Genomic DNA, 19,915 nt, shown 5'->3' with positions numbered 1-19,915 from the left:
GGGGGGGCAGAGCCGCGAGCAGAGAACGTGCAGCCCCGGGGGGGGCAGAGCCGGGAGCAGGGAACGCGCAGCCCCGGGGGGGGGGAGGGGGGCAGAGCCGCAAGCAGAGAACGTGCAGCCCCGGGGGGGGGGCAGAGCCGCGAGCAGAGAACGTGCAGCCCCGGGGGGGGCAGAGCCGGGAGCAGGGAACGCGCAGCCCCGGGGGGGGGGGAGGGGGGCAGAGCCGCAAGCAGAGAACGTGCAGCCCCGGGGGGGGGGCAGAGCCGCGAGCAGAGAACGTGCAGCCCCGGGGGGGGCAGAGCCGGGAGCAGGGAATGCGCAGCCCCGGGGGGGGAGGGGGGCAGAGCCGCGAGCAGGGAACGTGCAGCCCCGGGGGGGGGCAGAGCCGCGAGCAGAGAACGTGCAGCCCCGGGGGGGGCAGAGCCGCGAGCAGAGAACGTGCAGCCCCGGGGGGGGCAGAGCCGGGAGCAGGGAATGCGCAGCCCCGGGGGGGGAGGGGGGGAGGGGGGCAGAGCCGCGAGCAGGGAACGTGCAGCCCCGGGGGGGGGGGGCAGAGCCGCGGGGGGGGAACGCGCAGCCCCGGGGGGGGGGGGCAGAGCCGCAAGCAGAGAACGTGCAGCCCCGGGGGGGGGCAGAGCCGCAAGCAGAGAACGTGCAGCCCCGGGGGGGGGCAGAGCCGCAAGCAGAGAACGTGCAGCCCCGGGGGGGGGGCAGAGCCGCAAGCAGAGAACGTGCAGCCCCGGGGGGGGGGCAGAGCCGCAAGCAGAGAACGTGCAGCCCCGGGGGGGGGGCAGAGCCGCAAGCAGAGAACGTGCAGCCCCGGGGGGGGCAGAGCCGCGAGCAGAGAACGTGCAGCCCCGGGGGGGGGCAGAGCCGCGAGCAGGGAACGTGCAGCCCCGAGGGGGGCAGAGCCGGAAGCAGAGAACGCGCAGCCCCGGGGGGGGGCAGAGCCGCGAGCGGGGGGGGGCAGAGCCGTGAGCAGGTGTGACGCGACCCATGCCAATCTCACGGCCCGGGCCACAGCCCCAGGCGCTCCCGTGCCCACAGCCACACAGAGCCCGGCCCGGGGGGCACACGCCCCCAGACTCACCGGCTTTTTGGAGTCCTCCACCTCGCGGATGCTCAGGTTCTCCAAGGGGATGATGCCTCGAGGCTCCTTATCCTGTGGGAGGCCGGGCGAAGAGGGGAGAGGTTAGCCACGGAGCTGCAGGGCTCCCTGCCCCCCCATGGCACGGCCTCCGCCTGCCCCCCGCCCACAGGGCTCCCTGCCCCCCGGCATGCCCCCCCATGGCATGGCCTCCGCCTGCCCCCCGCCCACAGGGCTCCCTGCCCCCCGGCATGCCCCCCCATGGCATGGCCTCCGCCTGCCCCCCGCCCACAGGGCTCCCTGCCCCCCGGCATGCCCCCCCATGGCATGGCCTCCGCCTGCCCCCCGCCCACAGGGCTCCCTGCCCCCCCAGGGCATGGCCTCCGCCTGCCCCCCGCCCGCAGGGCTCCCTGCCCCCCCAGGGCACGGCCTCCGCCTGCCTCCCGCCCGCAGGGCTCCCTGCCCCCCCAGGGCACGGCCTCCGCCTGCCCCCCGCCCACAGGGCTCCCTGCCCTCCCAGGGCACGGCCTCCGCCTGCCCCCCGCCCACAGGGCTCCCTGACCCCCGGTGTGCCCCCCTGTGGCACGGTCTCTGCCTGCCCCCCACCCGCAGGGCTGCCTGCCCCCCGGCATGCCCCCCCATGGCATGGCCTCCGCCTGCCCCCCGCCCACAGGGCTCCCTGACCCCCGGTCTGCCCCCCCTGTGGCACGGTCTCTGCCTGCCCCCAACCCACAGGGCTCCCTGACCCCCAGCCTGCCCCCTCCCCCCGTGGCACGGCCTCTGCCTGCCCCCCGCCCGCAGGGCTCCCTGACCCTCCTGTGGCGCGGCTCCAGCCCTGGCCAGCCTCCGCCTGCCCCCGACCTGCAGGGCTCTGAGGTGAGCAGACTGGTCACAGCCTCCGTCAGCAACCTGGAAACTCCCCACCCGTGTCCTTACCCCTCGAGTATGGGGTGCAGCCAGCCCAGGCACCCCCATGGCATTCCTGCCCGGCACTCGCCCCTCGCCCCGGGCCCTGCGCAGGCTGGAGGCGGAGGGCCAGCGGGCTCCGGGCTGGGCACTCACTGTGGTGTACTCGAAGTAGTAAAGGCAGTTGTCGGTCAGAATGAACCAGCGCCTCTTCCACGTCTTCACCCGGCCACCTGCCAACGAGAGAGGGGCCCGGCTGACAGCGCGCCCACCCACCAGCCCAGGCTGCAGCCTCGGGGCACGGCCGGCTCCTGGCAGGCTACGGCAGCGAGCGCCCCGGACGAGCACAGACAGAACAGTAAGCGTCCGGCAGAGCACAGAGCCCGGGCACAAGCAGCACCGGCCAGCCCCACCTGTGACCACGGGGCCAGGCCCAACAGCAACAGGCAGCACAAAGCCACAGTGGCAGGACGTGAGCGGCAGCTGGAAGCAGAGCCAGGACCGGAGCTGGGAGGGGCCGATGTGACAGCCGGGCGGTTCGGAGACACGGTGCTTTGAGAGAACTCGATTGGGGCCAGCGCGGACACGGAGCGGCCCCACGCTGGTCCCATCGCAACGTCCTTATCCCCAGCGCAAAGCCGCCCGCTCTGGGTGTTAAACGGGGCCGGGCGCCAGGGGAAGGGTCGGGGTTGTAAGACGGGACCGGGCGCCGGGGGAAGGGTCGAGGTTGTAAGACGGGACCGGGCGCCGGGGGAAGGGTCGAGGTTGTAAGACGGGACCGGGCGCCGGCGGAAGGGTCGAGGTTGTAAGACGGGACCGGGCGCCGGGGGAAGGGTCGAGGTTGTAAGACGGGACCGGGCGCCGGGGGAAGGGTCGAGGTTGTAAGACGGGACCGGGCGCCGGGGGAAGGGTCGAGGTTGTAAGACGGGACCGGGCGCCGGGGGAAGGGTCGAGGTTGTAAGACGGGACCGGGCGCCGGGGGAAGGGTCGAGGTTGTAAGACGGGGCCGGGCGCCGGGGGAAGGGTCGAGGTTGTAAGACGGGACCGGGCGCCGGGGGAAGGGTCGAGGTTGTAAGACGGGACCGGGCGCCGGGGGAAGGGTCGAGGTTGTAAGACGGGACCGGGCGCCGGGGGAAGGGTCGAGGTTGTAAGACGGGACCGGGCGCCGGGGGAAGGGTCGAGGTTGTAAGACGGGACCGGGCGCCGGGGGAAGGGTCGAGGTTGTAAGACGGGACCGGGCGCCGGGGGAAGGGTCGGGGTTGTAAGACAGGACCGGGCGCCGGGGGAAGGGTCGAGGTTATAAGACGGGACCGGGCGCCGGGGGAAGGGTCGAGGTTGTAAGACGGGACCGGGCGCCGGGGGAAGGGTCGGGGTTGTAAGACAGGACCGGGCGCCGGGGGAAGGGTCGAGGTTATAAGACGGGACCGGGCGCCGGGGGAAGGGTCGAGGTTGTAAGACGGGACCGGGCGCCGGGGGAAGGGTCGAGGTTGTAAGACGGGACCGGGCACCGGGGGAAGGGTCGAGGTTGTAAGACGGGGCCGGGCGCCGGGGGAAGGGTCGAGGTTATAAGACGGGACCGGGCGCCGGGGGAAGGGTCGAGGTTGTAAGACGGGACCGGGCGCCGGGGGAAGGGTCGAGGTTGTAAGACGGGACCAGGCACCAGGGGAAGGGTCGAGGTTGTAAGACGGGACCGGGCGCCGGGGGAAGGGTCGAGGTTGTAAGACGGGACCGGGCGCCGGGGGAAGGGTCGAGGTTGTAAGACGGGACCGGGCGCCGGGGGAAGGGTCGAGGTTGTAAGACGGGACCGGGCGCCGGGGGAAGGGTCGAGGTTGTAAGACGGGACCGGGCGCCGGGGGAAGGGTCGAGGTTGTAAGACGGGACCGGGCGCCGGGGGAAGGGTCGAGGTTGTAAGACGGGGCCGGGCGCCGGGGGAAGGGTCGAGGTTGTAAGACGGGGCCGGGCGCCGGGGGAAGGGTCGAGGTTGTAAGACGGGGCCGGGCGCCGGGGGAAGGGTCGAGGTTGTAAGACGGGACCGGGCGCCGGGGGAAGGGTCGAGGTTGTAAGACGGGGCCGGGCGCCGGGGGAAGGGTCGAGGTTGTAAGACGGGACCGGGCACCGGGGGAAGGGTCGAGGTTATAAGACGGGACCGGGCGCCGGGGGAAGGGTCGAGGTTGTAAGACGGGACCGGGCGCCGGGGGAAGGGTCGAGGTTGTAAGACGGGACCGGGCGCCGGGGGAAGGGTCGAGGTTGTAAGACGGGACCGGGCGCCGGGGGAAGGGTCGAGGTTGTAAGACGGGACCGGGCGCCGGGGGAAGGGTCGAGGTTGTAAGACGGGACCGGGCGCCGGGGGAAGGGTCGAGGTTGTAAGACGGGACCGGGCGCCGGGGGAAGGGTCGAGGTTGTAAGACGGGACCGGGCACCGGGGGAAGGGTCGAGGTTGTAAGACGGGACCGGGCGCCGGGGGAAGGGTCGAGGTTATAAGACGGGACCGGGCGCCGGGGGAAGGGTCGAGGTTATAAGACGGGACCGGGCGCCGGGGGAAGGGTCGAGGTTGTAAGACGGGACCGGGCGCCGGGGGAAGGGTCGAGGTTGTAAGACGGGACCGGGCGCCGGGGGAAGGGTCGAGGTTGTAAGACGGGACCGGGCGCGGGGGAAGGGCGAGGTTGTAAGACGGGGCCGGGCGCCGGGGGAAGGGTCGAGGTTGTAAGACGGGGCCGGGCGCCGGGGGAAGGGTCGAGGTTGTAAGACGGGCCGGGCGCCGGGGGAAGGGTCGAGTTGTAAGACGGGGCCGGGCGCCGGGGAAGGGTCGAGGTTGTAAGACGGGGCGGGCGCCGGGGAAGGGTCGAGGTTGTAAGACGGGGCCGGGCGCCGGGGGAAGGGTCGAGGTTGTAAGACGGGGCCGGGCGCCGGGGGAAGGGTCGAGGTTGTAAGACGGGACCGGGCGCCGGGGGAAGGGTCGAGGTTGTAAGACGGGACCGGGCGCCGGGGGAAGGGTCGAGGTTGTAAGACGGGACCGGGCGCCGGGGGAAGGGTCGAGGTTGTAAGACGGGACCGGGCGCCGGGGGAAGGGTCGAGGTTGTAAGACGGGACCGGGCGCCGGGGGAAGGGTCGAGGTTGTAAGACGGGACCGGGCGCCGGGGGAAGGGTCGAGGTTGTAAGACGGGACCGGGCGCCGGGGGAAGGGTCGAGGTTGTAAGACGGGGCCGGGCGCCGGGGGAAGGGTCGAGGTTGTAAGACGGGGCCGGGCGCCGGGGGAAGGGTCGAGGTTGTAAGACGGGGCCGGGCGCCGGGGGAAGGGTCGAGGTTGTAAGACGGGACCGGGCGCCGGGGGAAGGGTCGAGGTTGTAAGACGGGACCGGGCGCCGGGGGAAGGGTCGAGGTTGTAAGACGGGACCGGGCGCCGGGGGAAGGGTCGAGGTTGTAAGACGGGACCGGGCGCCGGGGGAAGGGTCGAGGTTGTAAGACGGGACCGGGCGCCGGGGGAAGGGTCGAGGTTGTAAGACGGGACCGGGCGCCGGGGGAAGGGTCGAGGTTGTAAGACGGGACCGGGCGCCGGGGGAAGGGTCGAGGTTGTAAGACGGGACCGGGCGCCGGGGGAAGGGTCGAGGTTGTAAGACGGGACCGGGCGCCGGGGGAAGGGTCGAGGTTGTAAGACGGGACCGGGCGCCGGGGGAAGGGTCGGGGTTGTAAGACGGGACCGGGCGCCAGGGGAAGGGTCGAGGTTGTAAGACGGGGCCGGGCGCCGGCGGAAGGGTCGAGGTTGTAAGACGGGACCGGGCGCCAGGGGAAGGGTCGAGGTTGTAAGACGGGACCGGGCGCCAGGGGAAGGGTCGAGGTTGTAAGACGGGACCGGGCGCCGGGGGAAGGGTCGAGGTTGTAAGACGGGACCGGGCGCCGGGGGAAGGGTCGAGGTTGTAAGACGGGACCGGGCGCCAGGGGGAAGGGTCGAGGTTGTAAGACGGGACCGGGCGCCGGGGGAAGGGTCGAGGTTGTAAGACGGGACCGGGCGCCAGGGGAAGGGTCGAGGTTGTAAGACGGGACCGGGCGCCAGGGGAAGGGTCGAGGTTGTAAGACGGGACCGGGCGCCGGGGGAAGGGTCGAGGTTGTAAGACGGGACCGGGCGCCAGGGGAAGGGTCGAGGTTGTAAGACGGGACCGGGCGCCGGGGGAAGGGTCGAGGTTGTAAGACGGGACCGGGCGCCGGGGGAAGGGTCGAGGTTGTAAGACGGGACCGGGCGCCGGGGGAAGGGTCGAGGTTGTAAGACGGGGCCGGGCGACAGGGGAAGGGTCGGGGTTGTAAGACGGGACCGGGCGCCGGGGGAAGGGTCGAGGTTGTAAGACGGGACCGGGCGCCGGGGGAAGGGTCGAGGTTGTAAGACGGGACCGGGCGCCGGGGGAAGGGTCGAGGTTGTAAGACGGGACCGGGCGCCAGGGGAAGGGTCGAGGTTGTAAGACGGGACCGGGCACCGGGGGAAGGGTCGAGGTTATAAGACGGGACCGGGCGCCGGGGGAAGGGTCGAGGTTGTAAGACGGGACCAGGCACCGGGGGAAGGGTCGAGGTTGTAAGACGGGACCGGGCGCCGGGGGAAGGGTCGAGGTTGTAAGACGGGACCGGGCGCCGGGGGAAGGGTCGAGGTTGTAAGACGGGGCCGGGCGCCGGGGGAAGGGTCGAGGTTGTAAGACGGGACCGGGCGCCAGGGGAAGGGTCGAGGTTGTAAGACGGGACCGGGCGCCGGGGGAAGGGTCGAGGTTGTAAGACGGGATCGGGCGCCAGGGGAAGGGTCGAGGTTGTAAGACGGGACCGGGCGCCGGGGGAAGGGTCGAGGTTGTAAGACGGGACCGGGCGCCGGGGGAAGGGTCGAGGTTGTAAGACGGGACCAGGCACCGGGGGAAGGGTCGAGGTTGTAAGACGGGACCAGGCACCGGGGGAAGGGTCGGGGTTGTAAGACGGGACCGGGCGCCGGGGGAAGGGTCGGGGTTGTAAGACGGGACCGGGCGCCGGCGGAAGGGTCGAGGTTGTAAGACGGGACCGGGCGCCGGGGGAAGGGTCGAGGTTGTAAGACGGGACCGGGCGCCGGGGGAAGGGTCGAGGTTGTAAGACGGGACCGGGCGCCGGGGGAAGGGTCGAGGTTATAAGACGGGACCGGGCGCCAGGGGAAGGGTCGAGGTTGTAAGACGGGACCGGGCGCCAGGGGAAGGGTCGAGGTTGTAAGACGGGACCGGGCACCGGGGGAAGGGTCGAGGTTGTAAGACGGGGCCGGGCGCCGGGGGAAGGGTCGAGGTTGTAAGACGGGACCGGGCGCCAGGGGAAGGGTCGAGGTTGTAAGACGGGACCGGGCGCCGGGGGAAGGGTCGAGGTTGTAAGACGGGATCGGGCGCCAGGGGAAGGGTCGAGGTTGTAAGACGGGACCGGGCGCCGGGGGAAGGGTCGAGGTTGTAAGACGGGACCAGGCACCGGGGGAAGGGTCGAGGTTGTAAGACGGGACCAGGCACCGGGGGAAGGGTCGGGGTTGTAAGACGGGACCGGGCGCCGGGGGAAGGGTCGGGGTTGTAAGACGGGACCGGGCGCCGGGGGAAGGGTCGGGGTTGTAAGACGGGACCGGGCGCCGGGGGAAGGGTCGGGGTTGTAAGACGGGACCGGGCGCCGGGGGAAGGGTCGAGGTTGTAAGACGGGACCGGGCGCCGGGGGAAGGGTCGAGGTTGTAAGACGGGACCGGGCGCCGGGGGAAGGGTCGAGGTTGTAAGACGGGACCGGGCGCCGGGGGAAGGGTCGAGGTTGTAAGACGGGACCGGGCGCCGGGGGAAGGGTCGAGGTTGTAAGACGGGACCGGGCGCCGGGGGAAGGGTCGAGGTTGTAAGACGGGACCGGGCGCCGGGGGAAGGGTCGAGGTTGTAAGACGGGACCGGGCGCCGGGGGAAGGGTCGAGGTTGTAAGACGGGACCGGGCGCCGGGGGAAGGGTCGAGGTTGTAAGACGGGACCGGGCGACAGCGGAAGGGTCGAGGTTGTAAGACGGGACCGGGCGCCAGCGGAAGGGTCGAGGTTGTAAGACGGGACCGGGCGCCAGGGGAAGGGTCGAGGTTGTAAGACGGGACCGGGCGCCGGGGGAAGGGTCGAGGTTGTAAGACGGGACCGGGCGCCAGGGGAAGGGTTGAAGTTGTAAGACGGGACCGGGCGCCGGGGGAAGGGTCGAGGTTGTAAGACGGGACCGGGCGACAGCGGAAGGGTCGAGATTGTAAGACGGGACCGGGCGCCGGGGGAAGGGTCGAGGTTGTAAGACGGGACCGGGAGCCAGGGGAAGGGTCGAGGTTATAAGACGGGACCGGGCGCCAGGGGAAGGGTCGAGGTTGTAAGACGGGACCGGGCGCCGGGGGAAGGGTCGAGGTTGTAAGACGGGACCGGGCGCCAGGGGAAGGGTTGAAGTTGTAAGACGGGACCGGGCGCCGGGGGAAGGGTCGAGGTTGTAAGACGGGACCGGGCGACAGCGGAAGGGTCGAGATTGTAAGACGGGACCGGGCGCCAGGGGAAGGGTCGAGGTTGTAAGACGGGACCGGGAGCCAGGGGAAGGGTCGAGGTTATAAGACGGGACCGGGCGCCGGGGGAAGGGTCGAGGTTGTAAGACGGGACCAGGCACCGGGGGAAGGGTCGAGGTTGTAAGACGGGACCGGGCGCCGGGGGAAGGGTCGAGGTTGTAAGACGGGACCGGGCGCCGGGGGAAGGGTCGAGGTTGTAAGACGGGACCGGGCGCCAGGGGAAGGGTCGAGGTTGTAAGACGGGACCGGGCGCCGGGGGAAGGGTCGAGGTTGTAAGACGGGACCGGGCGCCGGGGGAAGGGTCGAGGTTGTAAGACGGGACCGGGCGCCAGGGGAAGGGTCGAGGTTGTAAGACGGGACCGGGCGCCAGGGGAAGGGTCGAGGTTGTAAGACGGGACCGGGCGCCGGGGGAAGGGTCGAGGTTGTAAGACGGGACCGGGCGCCGGGGGAAGGGTCGAGGTTGTAAGACGGGACCGGGCGCCAGGGGAAGGGTCGAGGTTGTAAGACGGGACCGGGCGCCGGGGGAAGGGTCGAGGTTGTAAGACGGGACCGGGCGCCAGGGGAAGGGTCGAGGTTGTAAGACGGGACCGGGCGCCAGGGGAAGGGTCGAGGTTGTAAGACGGGACCGGGCGCCGGGGGAAGGGTCGAGGTTGTAAGACGGGACCGGGCGCCGGGGGAAGGGTCGAGGTTGTAAGACGGGACCGGGCGCCGGGGGAAGGGTCGAGGTTGTAAGACGGGGCCGGGCGACAGGGGAAGGGTCGGGGTTGTAAGACGGGACCGGGCGCCGGGGGAAGGGTCGAGGTTGTAAGACGGGACCGGGCGCCGGGGGAAGGGTCGAGGTTATAAGACGGGACCGGGCGCCAGGGGAAGGGTCGAGGTTGTAAGACGGGACCGGGCGCCAGGGGAAGGGTCGAGGTTGTAAGACGGGACCGGGCACCGGGGGAAGGGTCGAGGTTGTAAGACGGGGCCGGGCGCCGGGGGAAGGGTCGAGGTTGTAAGACGGGACCGGGCGCCAGGGGAAGGGTCGAGGTTGTAAGACGGGACCGGGCGCCGGGGGAAGGGTCGAGGTTGTAAGACGGGATCGGGCGCCAGGGGAAGGGTCGAGGTTGTAAGACGGGACCGGGCGCCGGGGGAAGGGTCGAGGTTATAAGACGGGACCGGGCGCCGGGGGAAGGGTCGAGGTTGTAAGACGGGACCAGGCACCGGGGGAAGGGTCGAGGTTGTAAGACGGGACCGGGCGCCGGGGGAAGGGTCGAGGTTATAAGACGGGACCGGGCGCCGGGGGAAGGGTCGAGGTTGTAAGACGGGACCAGGCACCGGGGGAAGGGTCGAGGTTGTAAGACGGGACCAGGCACCGGGGGAAGGGTCGGGGTTGTAAGACAGGACCGGGCGCCGGGGGAAGGGTCGAGGTTATAAGACGGGACCGGGCGCCGGGGGAAGGGTCGAGGTTGTAAGACGGGACCAGGCACCGGGGGAAGGGTCGAGGTTGTAAGACGGGACCAGGCACCGGGGGAAGGGTCGGGGTTGTAAGACGGGACCGGGCGCCGGGGGAAGGGTCGGGGTTGTAAGACGGGACCGGGCGCCGGGGGAAGGGTCGGGGTTGTAAGACGGGACCGGGCGCCGGGGGAAGGGTCGGGGTTGTAAGACGGGACCGGGCGCCGGGGGAAGGGTCGGGGTTGTAAGACGGGACCGGGCGCCGGGGGAAGGGTCGAGGTTGTAAGACGGGACCGGGCGCCGGGGGAAGGGTCGAGGTTGTAAGACGGGACCGGGCGCCGGGGGAAGGGTCGAGGTTGTAAGACGGGACCGGGCGCCGGGGGAAGGGTCGAGGTTGTAAGACGGGACCGGGCACCGGGGGAAGGGTCGAGGTTGTAAGACGGGACCGGGCGCCGGGGGAAGGGTCGAGGTTGTAAGACGGGACCGGGCGCCGGGGGAAGGGTCGAGGTTGTAAGACGGGACCGGGCGCCGGGGGAAGGGTCGAGGTTGTAAGACGGGACCGGGCGCCGGGGGAAGGGTCGAGGTTATAAGACGGGACCGGGCGCCGGGGGAAGGGTCGAGGTTGTAAGACGGGACCGGGCGCCGGGGGAAGGGTCGAGGTTGTAAGACGGGACCGGGCGACAGCGGAAGGGTCGAGGTTGTAAGACGGGACCGGGCGACAGCGGAAGGGTCGAGGTTGTAAGACGGGACCGGGCGCCAGGGGAAGGGTCGAGGTTGTAAGACGGGACCGGGCGCCGGGGGAAGGGTCGAGGTTGTAAGACGGGACCGGGCGCCAGGGGAAGGGTTGAAGTTGTAAGACGGGACCGGGCGCCGGGGGAAGGGTCGAGGTTGTAAGACGGGACCGGGCGACAGCGGAAGGGTCGAGATTGTAAGACGGGACCGGGCGCCAGGGGAAGGGTCGAGGTTGTAAGACGGGACCGGGAGCCAGGGGAAGGGTCGAGGTTATAAGACGGGACCGGGCGCCGGGGGAAGGGTCGAGGTTGTAAGACGGGACCGGGCGCCGGGGGAAGGGTCGAGGTTGTAAGACGGGACCGGGCGCCAGGGGAAGGGTTGAAGTTGTAAGACGGGACCGGGCGCCGGGGGAAGGGTCGAGGTTGTAAGACGGGACCGGGCGACAGCGGAAGGGTCGAGATTGTAAGACGGGACCGGGCGCCAGGGGAAGGGTCGAGGTTGTAAGACGGGACCGGGAGCCAGGGGAAGGGTCGAGGTTGTAAGACGGGACCGGGCGCCGGGGGAAGGGTCGAGGTTGTAAGACGGGACCGGGCGCCAGGGGAAGGGTCGAGGTTGTAAGACGGGACCGGGCGCCGGGGGAAGGGTCGAGGTTGTAAGACGGGACCGGGCGCCAGGGGAAGGGTTGAAGTTGTAAGACGGGACCGGGCGACAGCGGAAGGGTCGAGGTTGTAAGACGGGACCGGGCGCCAGGGGAAGGGTCGAGGTTGTAAGACGGGACCGGCCACTGGTGGGACAGGGTGACCCAGGTTTTCTGGAATTCGGGTTCCAAGATGTTTTCTCCGCAAGTTTCGATATTACGAGATGCCCTGAAATGGAGCAGGTGGATCTGCACATAGAATCATAAATAGTAGGACTGGAAGGGACCTCGAGAGTCAAGTCCAGTCCCCTCATGGCAGGACCCAGCACCGTCTCGATCGTCCCTGACAGGTGTCTATCTACCCTATTCTTAAATATCCCCAGGGATGGAGATTCCACAAGCTCCCCAAGCAACTTACTCCAGTGTTTCACCACCCCGGCAGGGAGGAAGTGTCAACCTCCCTTGCTGCAGTTGAAGCCCATTGCTGCTTGTCCTGTCCTCAGAGGCCAAGGGGAACAAGTTTTCTCCCTCTTCCTTGACACACCCTTTTAGAGACCTGAAAACTGCTCTCGTGTCCCTTCTCAGTCTTCTCTTTTCCACATTAAACAAACCCAATTTCTTCAGCCTTCCCTCATAGGTCATGTTCTCTAGACCTTGCATCATTCTCCTTGCTCTTCTCTGGACCCTCTCCAATTTCTCCACATCTTTCTTGAAATGCGGTGCCCAGCACTGGACACAACACTCCAGCTGAGGCCAACCAGCGCAGAGCAGAGCGGAACGACTCCTCGTGTCTCGCTCACAACACACCTGCTAATGCCGCCCAGAATCACATTTGCTTTTTTTGCAACAGTGTCACACTGTTGACTCATTTAGTTTGTGGTCCACTCCGACCCCTGGATCCCTTTCTGCGGGGCTCCTTCCTAGAGAGCCGCTTCCCATTGTGTGTGTGACACGAATTGTTCCTCCCTAAGTGGAGCACTTTGCATGTGTCCTTATTGAACTTCACCCTGTTCCCCTCAACCCATTTCTCCAGTTTGTCCAGATCATTTTGAATTCTGACCCATCCTCCAAAGCACTCACAACCCCTCCCAGCCTGGGATCATCTGCAAACTTAATAAGCGTCCTTTCTATGCTGATATCTAAATCATTGATGAAGATACTGAACAGAGCTGGTCCCAACACAGACCCCTGCGGAACCCCACTTGTTCTGCCCTTCCAGCAGGATTGTGACCTGCTAATAACTACTCTGAGAATGGTTATCCAGCCAGTTCTGCACCCACCTTATAGTAGCCACGTCTAAGTTGTATTTGCCTAGTTTATTGATAAGAATATCATGCAAGGCCATATCAAATACCTTACTAAAGTCTAGGTATACCACGTCCACCGCTTCTCCCTTATCCACAAGACTCGTTACGCTATCACAGAAAGCTATCAGATTTGTTCGACATGATTTGTTCTTTACAAATCCATGCTGGCTGTTCCCTATGTTTACAGATGATTCCTTAATTACTTGCTCCTTTGTCTTCCCTGGCACAGAAGTTAAACTGGCTGGTCTGTACTTTCCTGGGTTGTTCTTATTCCCCTTTTTATAGATGGGCACTAGATTTGCCCTTTTCCAGTCTTCTGGAATCTCTCCTGTCTCCCATGATATTCCAAAGATGACAGCTAGAGGCTCAGATCTCTCCTCTGTCAGCTCCCTGAGTATTCTAGGTGCATTTCAGCAGGCCCTGGTGACTTGCAGGCATCTAACCTTTCTAGGTGATTTTAACTTGTTTCCAGGTTGCTGACGCAGACTGAAGACCGAAACCAAGCAGTCATTGAGCATCTCCGCCATTTCCAAGTTCCCTGTTACTGCTTCTCCCTCCTCACTGAGCGATGGGCCTGCCCTGTCCTTGGGCTTCCTCTTGCATCTAATCTATTTATAGAACAGTGGCCCCCGCCGAGCAACCAGGGCCGGCCAAGCCATTCGTGTGCCCCAGCCCTGGGCGCGCGGCAGCCCCAGAAGGTTGGGGACCTGTTACAGGGCTTCGTGTTTCCCTTTCTGCCTGTAGCTAGTCTGAGCTCATTCTGGGCCTTCGCCTTTGTAATCTCGCCCCTGCATGCCTGTGCCGTTTGCCTAGATTCATCCTTTGGCATTTGCCCGAGTTTCCATCTTTGCTCGGACCCCTTTTTGATTTTTAGTGTGCCAGGGTCAGCAGACGTGCCAGGTGAGCCAGGCCAGGGGGAACCTCACTCCGGGTCAGGCTGCTCACCCCAACCTCCTCTCGCTGCTCCATCAGGGCAGACTGGAAGAGTCGTGGCAGCGCCCGGGCCAGCCGCCCTGCCGACACGTCCTGGAGGGGCCGAGAGGGGCGTCCAGCCCCAAGGAGGTGCAGGGCCAGGGTGCCGTGCGACAGGTGCCCTGCTAGGCACTGCTGATGGGGCTGGATCAGCCCTGGGCATGGGCCCCACTCCCAAGCCCGCACACAGGGCCGGAGCCGAGCCAGCACCCGGGACGGCTGGGGGCTGAGAGCCAGGCCTGTCCCGGAGGGCTCCACGCTGCTGGGCACGGCCAGCCCAGGGAAAGCCGGAGAGCTCTCTGCCAAGGCCGCGGAGAGAAGCGAGAGGCAGGGGCAGGGCGGCTGCGAGAGCCCGTGGGGGAAGCACCCTGTCTGCAGCGCCGTGGGGGCCAGGGCCCGCCCAGGGGTGCCCTGCCGCTGCTGGGGCTCGGGGATGGAGGCTCCGGGCAGGATCCCCGTGCCAGGGCAGCCCGCGCAGCCCGGACTCCTGGCTGAGCATGGGCGTTGGGTGCCCCTTGGCCAGCGCTGCCCGGCTGCGAAGCAGGCACTGCCTCGGAGAAGGGAGGAGAAAGCTCTGCTCAGCCCAGCGGGGTGACTGCCAGCCCCCCGCCAGAGCAGGCGCTGCCCAGCCCTGTAGAGACAACAAGGTGGGACAGCGCCCGGGGGCTCAGGGCTCCCCTCCCGTACGCACCGGCCCTGCTGGCTCAGGGCTGCTCCCCCGGCTCCCTGCAGCCTGCGCCCCAGCATGGGAGGGGCAGGAAAAGAGGAGCCCTGGAGCCCTGGAAAAGGACTCCCCTTGCCCCTGCAGCGTGGGGCGCTGCGCTGGCTCCGAGGGCAAGAGCCCAATGCCAGGCCACCTGGTCCCGCGAGGGCGTGGGGCTGCCGGCGCCAGCTGCCCCCTGGCACACTGCAGGATGCCCTGAGCCGCCCCCAGTGCCTCCCGACATCACTCCTGGGAGCGCAGCGAGGCCGGGAAGTAGGGTGCCCCCATGGCCACAGCTCCCTCCCCGGGCCCATGGCCCAGGGCTGGGGCTGGGCTCAGCCCCGCACACGCGGGAGGGGCTGGCTGGGTTTGGGTCCTGGAGCGCCGCTGCCTTGCCCGGCCACGCCAGGAGAGGGGCCCAGGATCACAGGGGCCCAGGCTGCAGAGCGCGAGGGCCGGTCCTTCGGGAAGCGAATCCCCGGGGGCTGCGGATGGGCAGCAGCAGCCATGAGAGTCTCCCCAGCACTTGCAACCAAAACAGAAAAGAAACCAAGAAGCCCCAGCAGGCAGGCAGAGCAGAGCAGAGCAGAGCGGGGGGGGGGGGGGGGTACGTACCTCCTGGAGTTTGGGGCAAGGAAAGGAAGAGCCAAAATCATGGAAACATACAAATGAGGGAGAAAAGAAAATTAAAACAAAGAAATCAAAGCGGCCCTCGCCCTGGGCAGCCAGAGCTGCCTGCTCGTCTCGGCCGGGGGGCGCTGCGGCAGCCACGCAAGCCGTGGGGGCGGTGCATGGCGGAGGGGGCGGGGCTGGCGTGCGCGGCGTGGCTCCGCCCTCCGTGCTACAGCCCGGCCACTGGCGCATTCCCAGCCCTGCGAGGGGCCCGTGGGCCCAGTTACCCCACGGGGGGCAGGCGGCCTGCGCTCAATGCCCCTACCCCAGCTCCCCTGCTCTAGGCCTGTCCGGCGACAGAGGGGCTGACACCAAGGCAGAGAGACAGAGGGGAGAGTCCAAACCACAGCCAGAGCCCCAGGGAAACACCCCTAGAGTCAGCCTGCTCCCCGGGCCTGCCACGGCCCCGCAGCCCCGCGCTCCGCAGGGGCCCACGCAGAAATCGCCGGCGCAGCGACAGGGAGGGGAGGGGAGGCCAGGCCAGGCCATGCTGCATGTGGAGCCAGATGTGCGAGGATGGTGCGGGGCAGGGTGAGCCAGGCTGTGGCAGGGGGAGGTGCACGCAGGCTGGGCAGCTCCCTTCTGCCGCGGAGGGAGTGGGGCTGGAGGCGCTCCAGGGGGACGTAGGGAGACGCTGGGCGCCGGTCGTCATCCTCCAACCAGCCCCTCCCCCAGCCCCACAGCCCCCGGGACCCTCCCCGGCAGCCCCCCCCCCGAGCACCGCCACCCGAGGATCCCCCCAGCCCCCCCCCGAGCATCACCACCCAAGAATCCCCCCAGCCCCCCCTGAGCACCATCACCCGAGAATCCCCCCAGCCCCCACCGAGCACCATCACCCCAGGATCCCCCCAGCCCCCACCGAGCACCATCACCCGAGGATCCCCCCAGCCCCCCCTGAGCACCATCACCCGAGGATCCCCCCAGTCCCCCCTGAGCACCATCACCCAAGAATCCCCCCAGCCCCTCCCGAGCACCACCACCCGAGGATCCCCCCAGCCCCCCCTGAGCATCACCACCCGAGGATCCCCCCAGCCCCCCCCGAGCACCATCACCCGAGGATCCCCCCAGCCCCCCCCTGAGCATCACCACCCGAGAATCCCCCCAGCCCCTCCGAGCACCATCACCCCAGGATCCCTCCAGCCCCTGCCTCCCAGACCCCCCCAGCCCTCCCTCCCAGCACTGCAGCGCCCAGGACCGCCCCGACCCCGCCCACACCGTAACCAGAGGGGGAGACCAGGTTCCACGGGGGACATGCCCAGGGCTGCCCAGCGCCACAGGGCACGGCAGGGCTGGCTGGGGCCGGTGGAAGAGCCTCGGGGCGGCTGCAGGGCTGGGGCCAGGACGTGCATCATCCCCTGCAGGCTGAGCCTCGGGCCACGGATGGCGTCCGAGCAGGGCAGCTCCCCGGGGCAGGCTGGGCGCTCACCGAGTTTCAGCAGCCAGCCCTCGCGGTCGGGGTTGAAGAAGGTGTGGGTGAGGTCGTTGCCGTCGTCCTCGGGGATCTTGAAGGGCTCGTTCTTGATGCTCTCGTAGAGATTCTGGCAGAGAGAAGCACACGAGGGTCACGTGCGGGGCAGCCCGCCCAGCCAGCCCAGCCCCGGCCAGCCCAGCCCAGCCCAGCCCCCCGCTCCCTGCCCGCAGCCTCACCCTGAGCAGCTCCTCCGGCAGGTCGCCCCCGTCGTTGATGCCGCGGTTCATGGCCACGAAGCGCTCCACCGTGGGCTTGTCCTTCACGTTGGGGTTGTGCAGGCTGGTGTTCAGCATGATGATGGCGAAGGAGAGGACGTAGCAGGTGTCTGCAGGGCACAGGAGGCAGGCGGCTCAGGGGGCCCCAGGCAGGGCGGCACACGGCTAAGGGCAGCCGAGGGGCCGGGCGTGGGGGCAGGCTGCAGGCTCGACCCCCCAGGCAGCACAGAGCCCCTGCCCCAGCAGCCTGGGGGCTCAAAGCCAGGGGTCAGGCAGACCCCCCGTTCTCTCCAGAGGCCTCTGGGTCCGGAGCTGCCCGGCAGCCTGGGCCGGTGGCGTCGGGAGTTACCTGTGGACTGGAAGACGCCGGGATTGCACTGACAGTACCGCTGGGCAAACGCCTCCATCATCCGATCGATCTTCTGCGCCTCCCCCGGCAGGCGGAAACTCCACAGGAACTGCCTGCGGGGGGAGGGGGGGTCAGCTGGATGGGGGCGCACGGGCTCCGGGCCCCGTCACGGGCTCCAGGCCCCGTCACGGGCTGACACCCCCATGGGCGGGGGCCGTTCCCTGCAGAAACCTGCTCCAGCCGCCCCCCCCGCCCAGCCCCCCGCTCACCGCAGCGCCTGCACCAGGTTGAGGTCGGTGAACTCGTGCAGCTCCACGAAGGCGTGCAGCACCTGGATGTTAAACTCGTCTCTGCCGGGACAAAGCAGAGCCAGGGCCCGGGTCACGGCCGGAGCCTCCGCCCCACGGCACCCTCAGGCCTGCCGGAGCCCCTCGGCGCGGCCCCGCCCACGGCTGGTCCATGCTCTCGGGTCTCCCACAAGCACCCGGCTTAAGGGCTGCCCACGAGGCCACAGGGCAGGGGACGGGCACTGCCGGCTTCGGGCCGTCCCCTCCCCCGGGCAGGCAGGGTGCAGGGTGCCTCGGCACAGCGCCGGGCACGACGGCAGGACGCTCCTTGGCCTCCGCTCTCCCCTCCGCACCCGCCAGCGCCCGCCCCGGCCCCGGCCCCACAGGCAGCGGGGAGACCCGCCCTGCCCCTCCAGCGCCCGCCCCGGCCACGGCCCCACAGGCAGCGGGGAGACCCGCCCTGCCCCGGCAGCGCCCGCCCCGGCCCCGGCCCCACAGGCAGCGGGGAGACCCGCCCTGCCCCTCCAGCGCCCGCCCCGGCCACAGCCCCACAGGCAGCGGGGAGACCAGCCCTGCCCCTCCAGCGCCCGCCCCGGCCACGGCCCCACAGGCAGCGGGGAGACCCGCCCTGCCCCTCCAGCGCCCGCCCCGGCCACGGCCCCACAGGCAGCGGGGAGACCCGCCCTGCCCCTCCAGCGCCCGGCCCGGCCCCACAGGCAGTGGGGAGACCCGCCCTGCCCCGGCAGCGCCCGCCCCGGCCCCGGCCCCACAGGCAGCGGGGAGACCCGCCCTGCCCCTCCAGCGCCCGCCCCGGTAACGGCCCCACAGACAGCGGGGAGACCCGCCCTGCCCCGGCAGCGCCCGCCCCGGTCACGGCCCCACAGGCAGCGGGGAGACCCGCCCTGCCCCTCCAGCGCCCGCCACGGCCCCGGCCCCACAGGCAGCGGGGAGACCCGCCCTGCCCCGGCAGCGCCCGCCCCGGTCACGGCCCCACAGGCAGCGGGGAGACCCGCCCTGCCCCTCCAGCGCCCGCCCCGGCCCCACAGGCAGCGGGGAGACCCGCCCTGCCCCTCCAGCGCCCGCCCCGGCCCCACAGGCAGCGGGGAGACCCGCCCTGCCCCTCCAACGCCCGCCCCGGCCCCACAGGCAGCAGGGAGACCAGCCCTGCCCCTCCAGCGCCCGCCCCGGCCCCACAGGCAGCGGCGAGACCCGCCCTGCCCCTCCAGCGCCCGCCCCGGCCACGGCCCCACAGGCAGCGGGGAGACTCGCCCTGCCCCTCCAGCGCCCGCCCCGGTCACGGCCCCACAGGCAGCGGGGAGACCAGCCCTGCCCCTCCAGCGCCCGCCCCGGCCCCACAGGCAGCGGGGAGACCAGCCCTGCCCCTCCAGCGCCCGCCCCGGCCCCACAGGCAGCGGGGAGACCAGCCCTGCCCCTCCAGCGCCCGCCCCGGCCCCACAGGCAGCGGGGAGACCCGCCCTGCCCCTCCAGCGCCCGCCCAGGCGCGGTACCTCTCGCCCAGGTAGTCGCCGATGGCCGTCTTGTTCAGCCCCTCCCCCTTGTAAAGGAACTGGGCGATGTCCTCGCAGGTGTTCTTCAGCAAGTCGTTCTCAATCAGAAACTGGATCCCCTGGGAAGGCAGGAGAACGGGGCCTGAGAGGTCGGCCCTCAACGCCGTGGCCCCGCCAGGCCCAGGCCTTCCACAGCCCAGCCCTCAACGCCGTGGCCCCGCCAAGCCCGGGCGCTCCCCAGCCCAGCCCTCAACGCCGTGGCCCCGCCAAGCCCAGGCCCTCCCCAGCCCAGCCCTCAGCGCCATGGCCCCGCCAAGCCCAGGCCTTCCACAGCCCAGCCCTCAGCGCCGTGGCCCCGCCAGGCCCAGGCCCTCCCCAGCCCAGCCCTCAGCGCCGTGGCCCCGCCAGGCCCAGGCCCTCCCCAGCCCAGCCCTCAGCGCCATGGCCCCGCCAGGCCCAGGCCTTCCACAGCCCAGCCCTCAGCGCCGTGGCCCCGCCAGGCCCAGGCCCTCCCCAGCCCAGCCCTCAGCGCCGTGGCCCCGCCAAGCCCGGGCCCTCCCCAGCCCAGCCCTCAACGCCATGGCCCCGCCAAGCCCGGGCCCTCCCCAGCCCAGCCCTCAACGCCGTGGCCCCGCCAGGCCCAGGCCTTCCACAGCCCAGCCCTCAGCGCCATGGCCCCGCCAAGCCCGGGCCCTCCCCAGCCCAGCCCTCAACGCCATGGCCCCGCCAGGCCCAGGCCTTCCACAGCCCAGCCCTCAGCGCCGTGGCCCCACCAAGCCCGGGCCCTCCCCAGCCCAGCCCTCAGCGCCGTGGCCCCGCCAGGCCCAGGCCCTCCCCAGCCCAGCCCTCAGCGCCGTGGCCCCGCCAGGCCCGGGCCCTCCCCAGCCCAGCCCTCAACGCCATGGCCCCGCCAGGCCCGGGCCCTCCCCAGCCCAGCCCTCAGCGCCGTGGCCCCGCCAGGCCCGGGCCCTCCCCAGCCCAGCCCTCAGCGCCGTGGCCCCGCCAGGCCCAGGCCCTCCCCAGCCCAGCCCTCAGCGCCGTGGCCCCGCCAGGCCCGGGCCCTCCCCAGCCCAGCCCTCAACGCCATGGCCCCGCCAGGCCCGG

General features: G+C 70.1%; 1 protein-coding gene across 1 annotated transcript in view; it reads right to left on the bottom strand.

Annotated features, from left to right (window-relative positions):
• CYTH1 (cytohesin 1) overlaps nucleotides 1–19,915 on the bottom strand; it is a 43,664-nt gene that overhangs the window by 2,775 nt on the left and 20,974 nt on the right. Inside the window, 7 exon segments of the mRNA XM_075904167.1 lie at nucleotides 1,091–1,162; nucleotides 2,150–2,226; nucleotides 16,408–16,519; nucleotides 16,629–16,777; nucleotides 17,017–17,129; nucleotides 17,286–17,366; nucleotides 18,812–18,930. Coding sequence (XP_075760282.1) covers nucleotides 1,091–1,162; nucleotides 2,150–2,226; nucleotides 16,408–16,519; nucleotides 16,629–16,777; nucleotides 17,017–17,129; nucleotides 17,286–17,366; nucleotides 18,812–18,930 — 723 coding nt within the window.

This window comes from Pelodiscus sinensis, chromosome 20, assembly GCF_049634645.1.
Source record: "Pelodiscus sinensis isolate JC-2024 chromosome 20, ASM4963464v1, whole genome shotgun sequence".
Lineage (NCBI taxonomy): Eukaryota > Metazoa > Chordata > Testudines > Trionychidae > Pelodiscus > Pelodiscus sinensis.
Note: the sequence above shows the minus strand (reverse complement) of the source record. Positions and strands in the feature narration are given on the sequence as shown.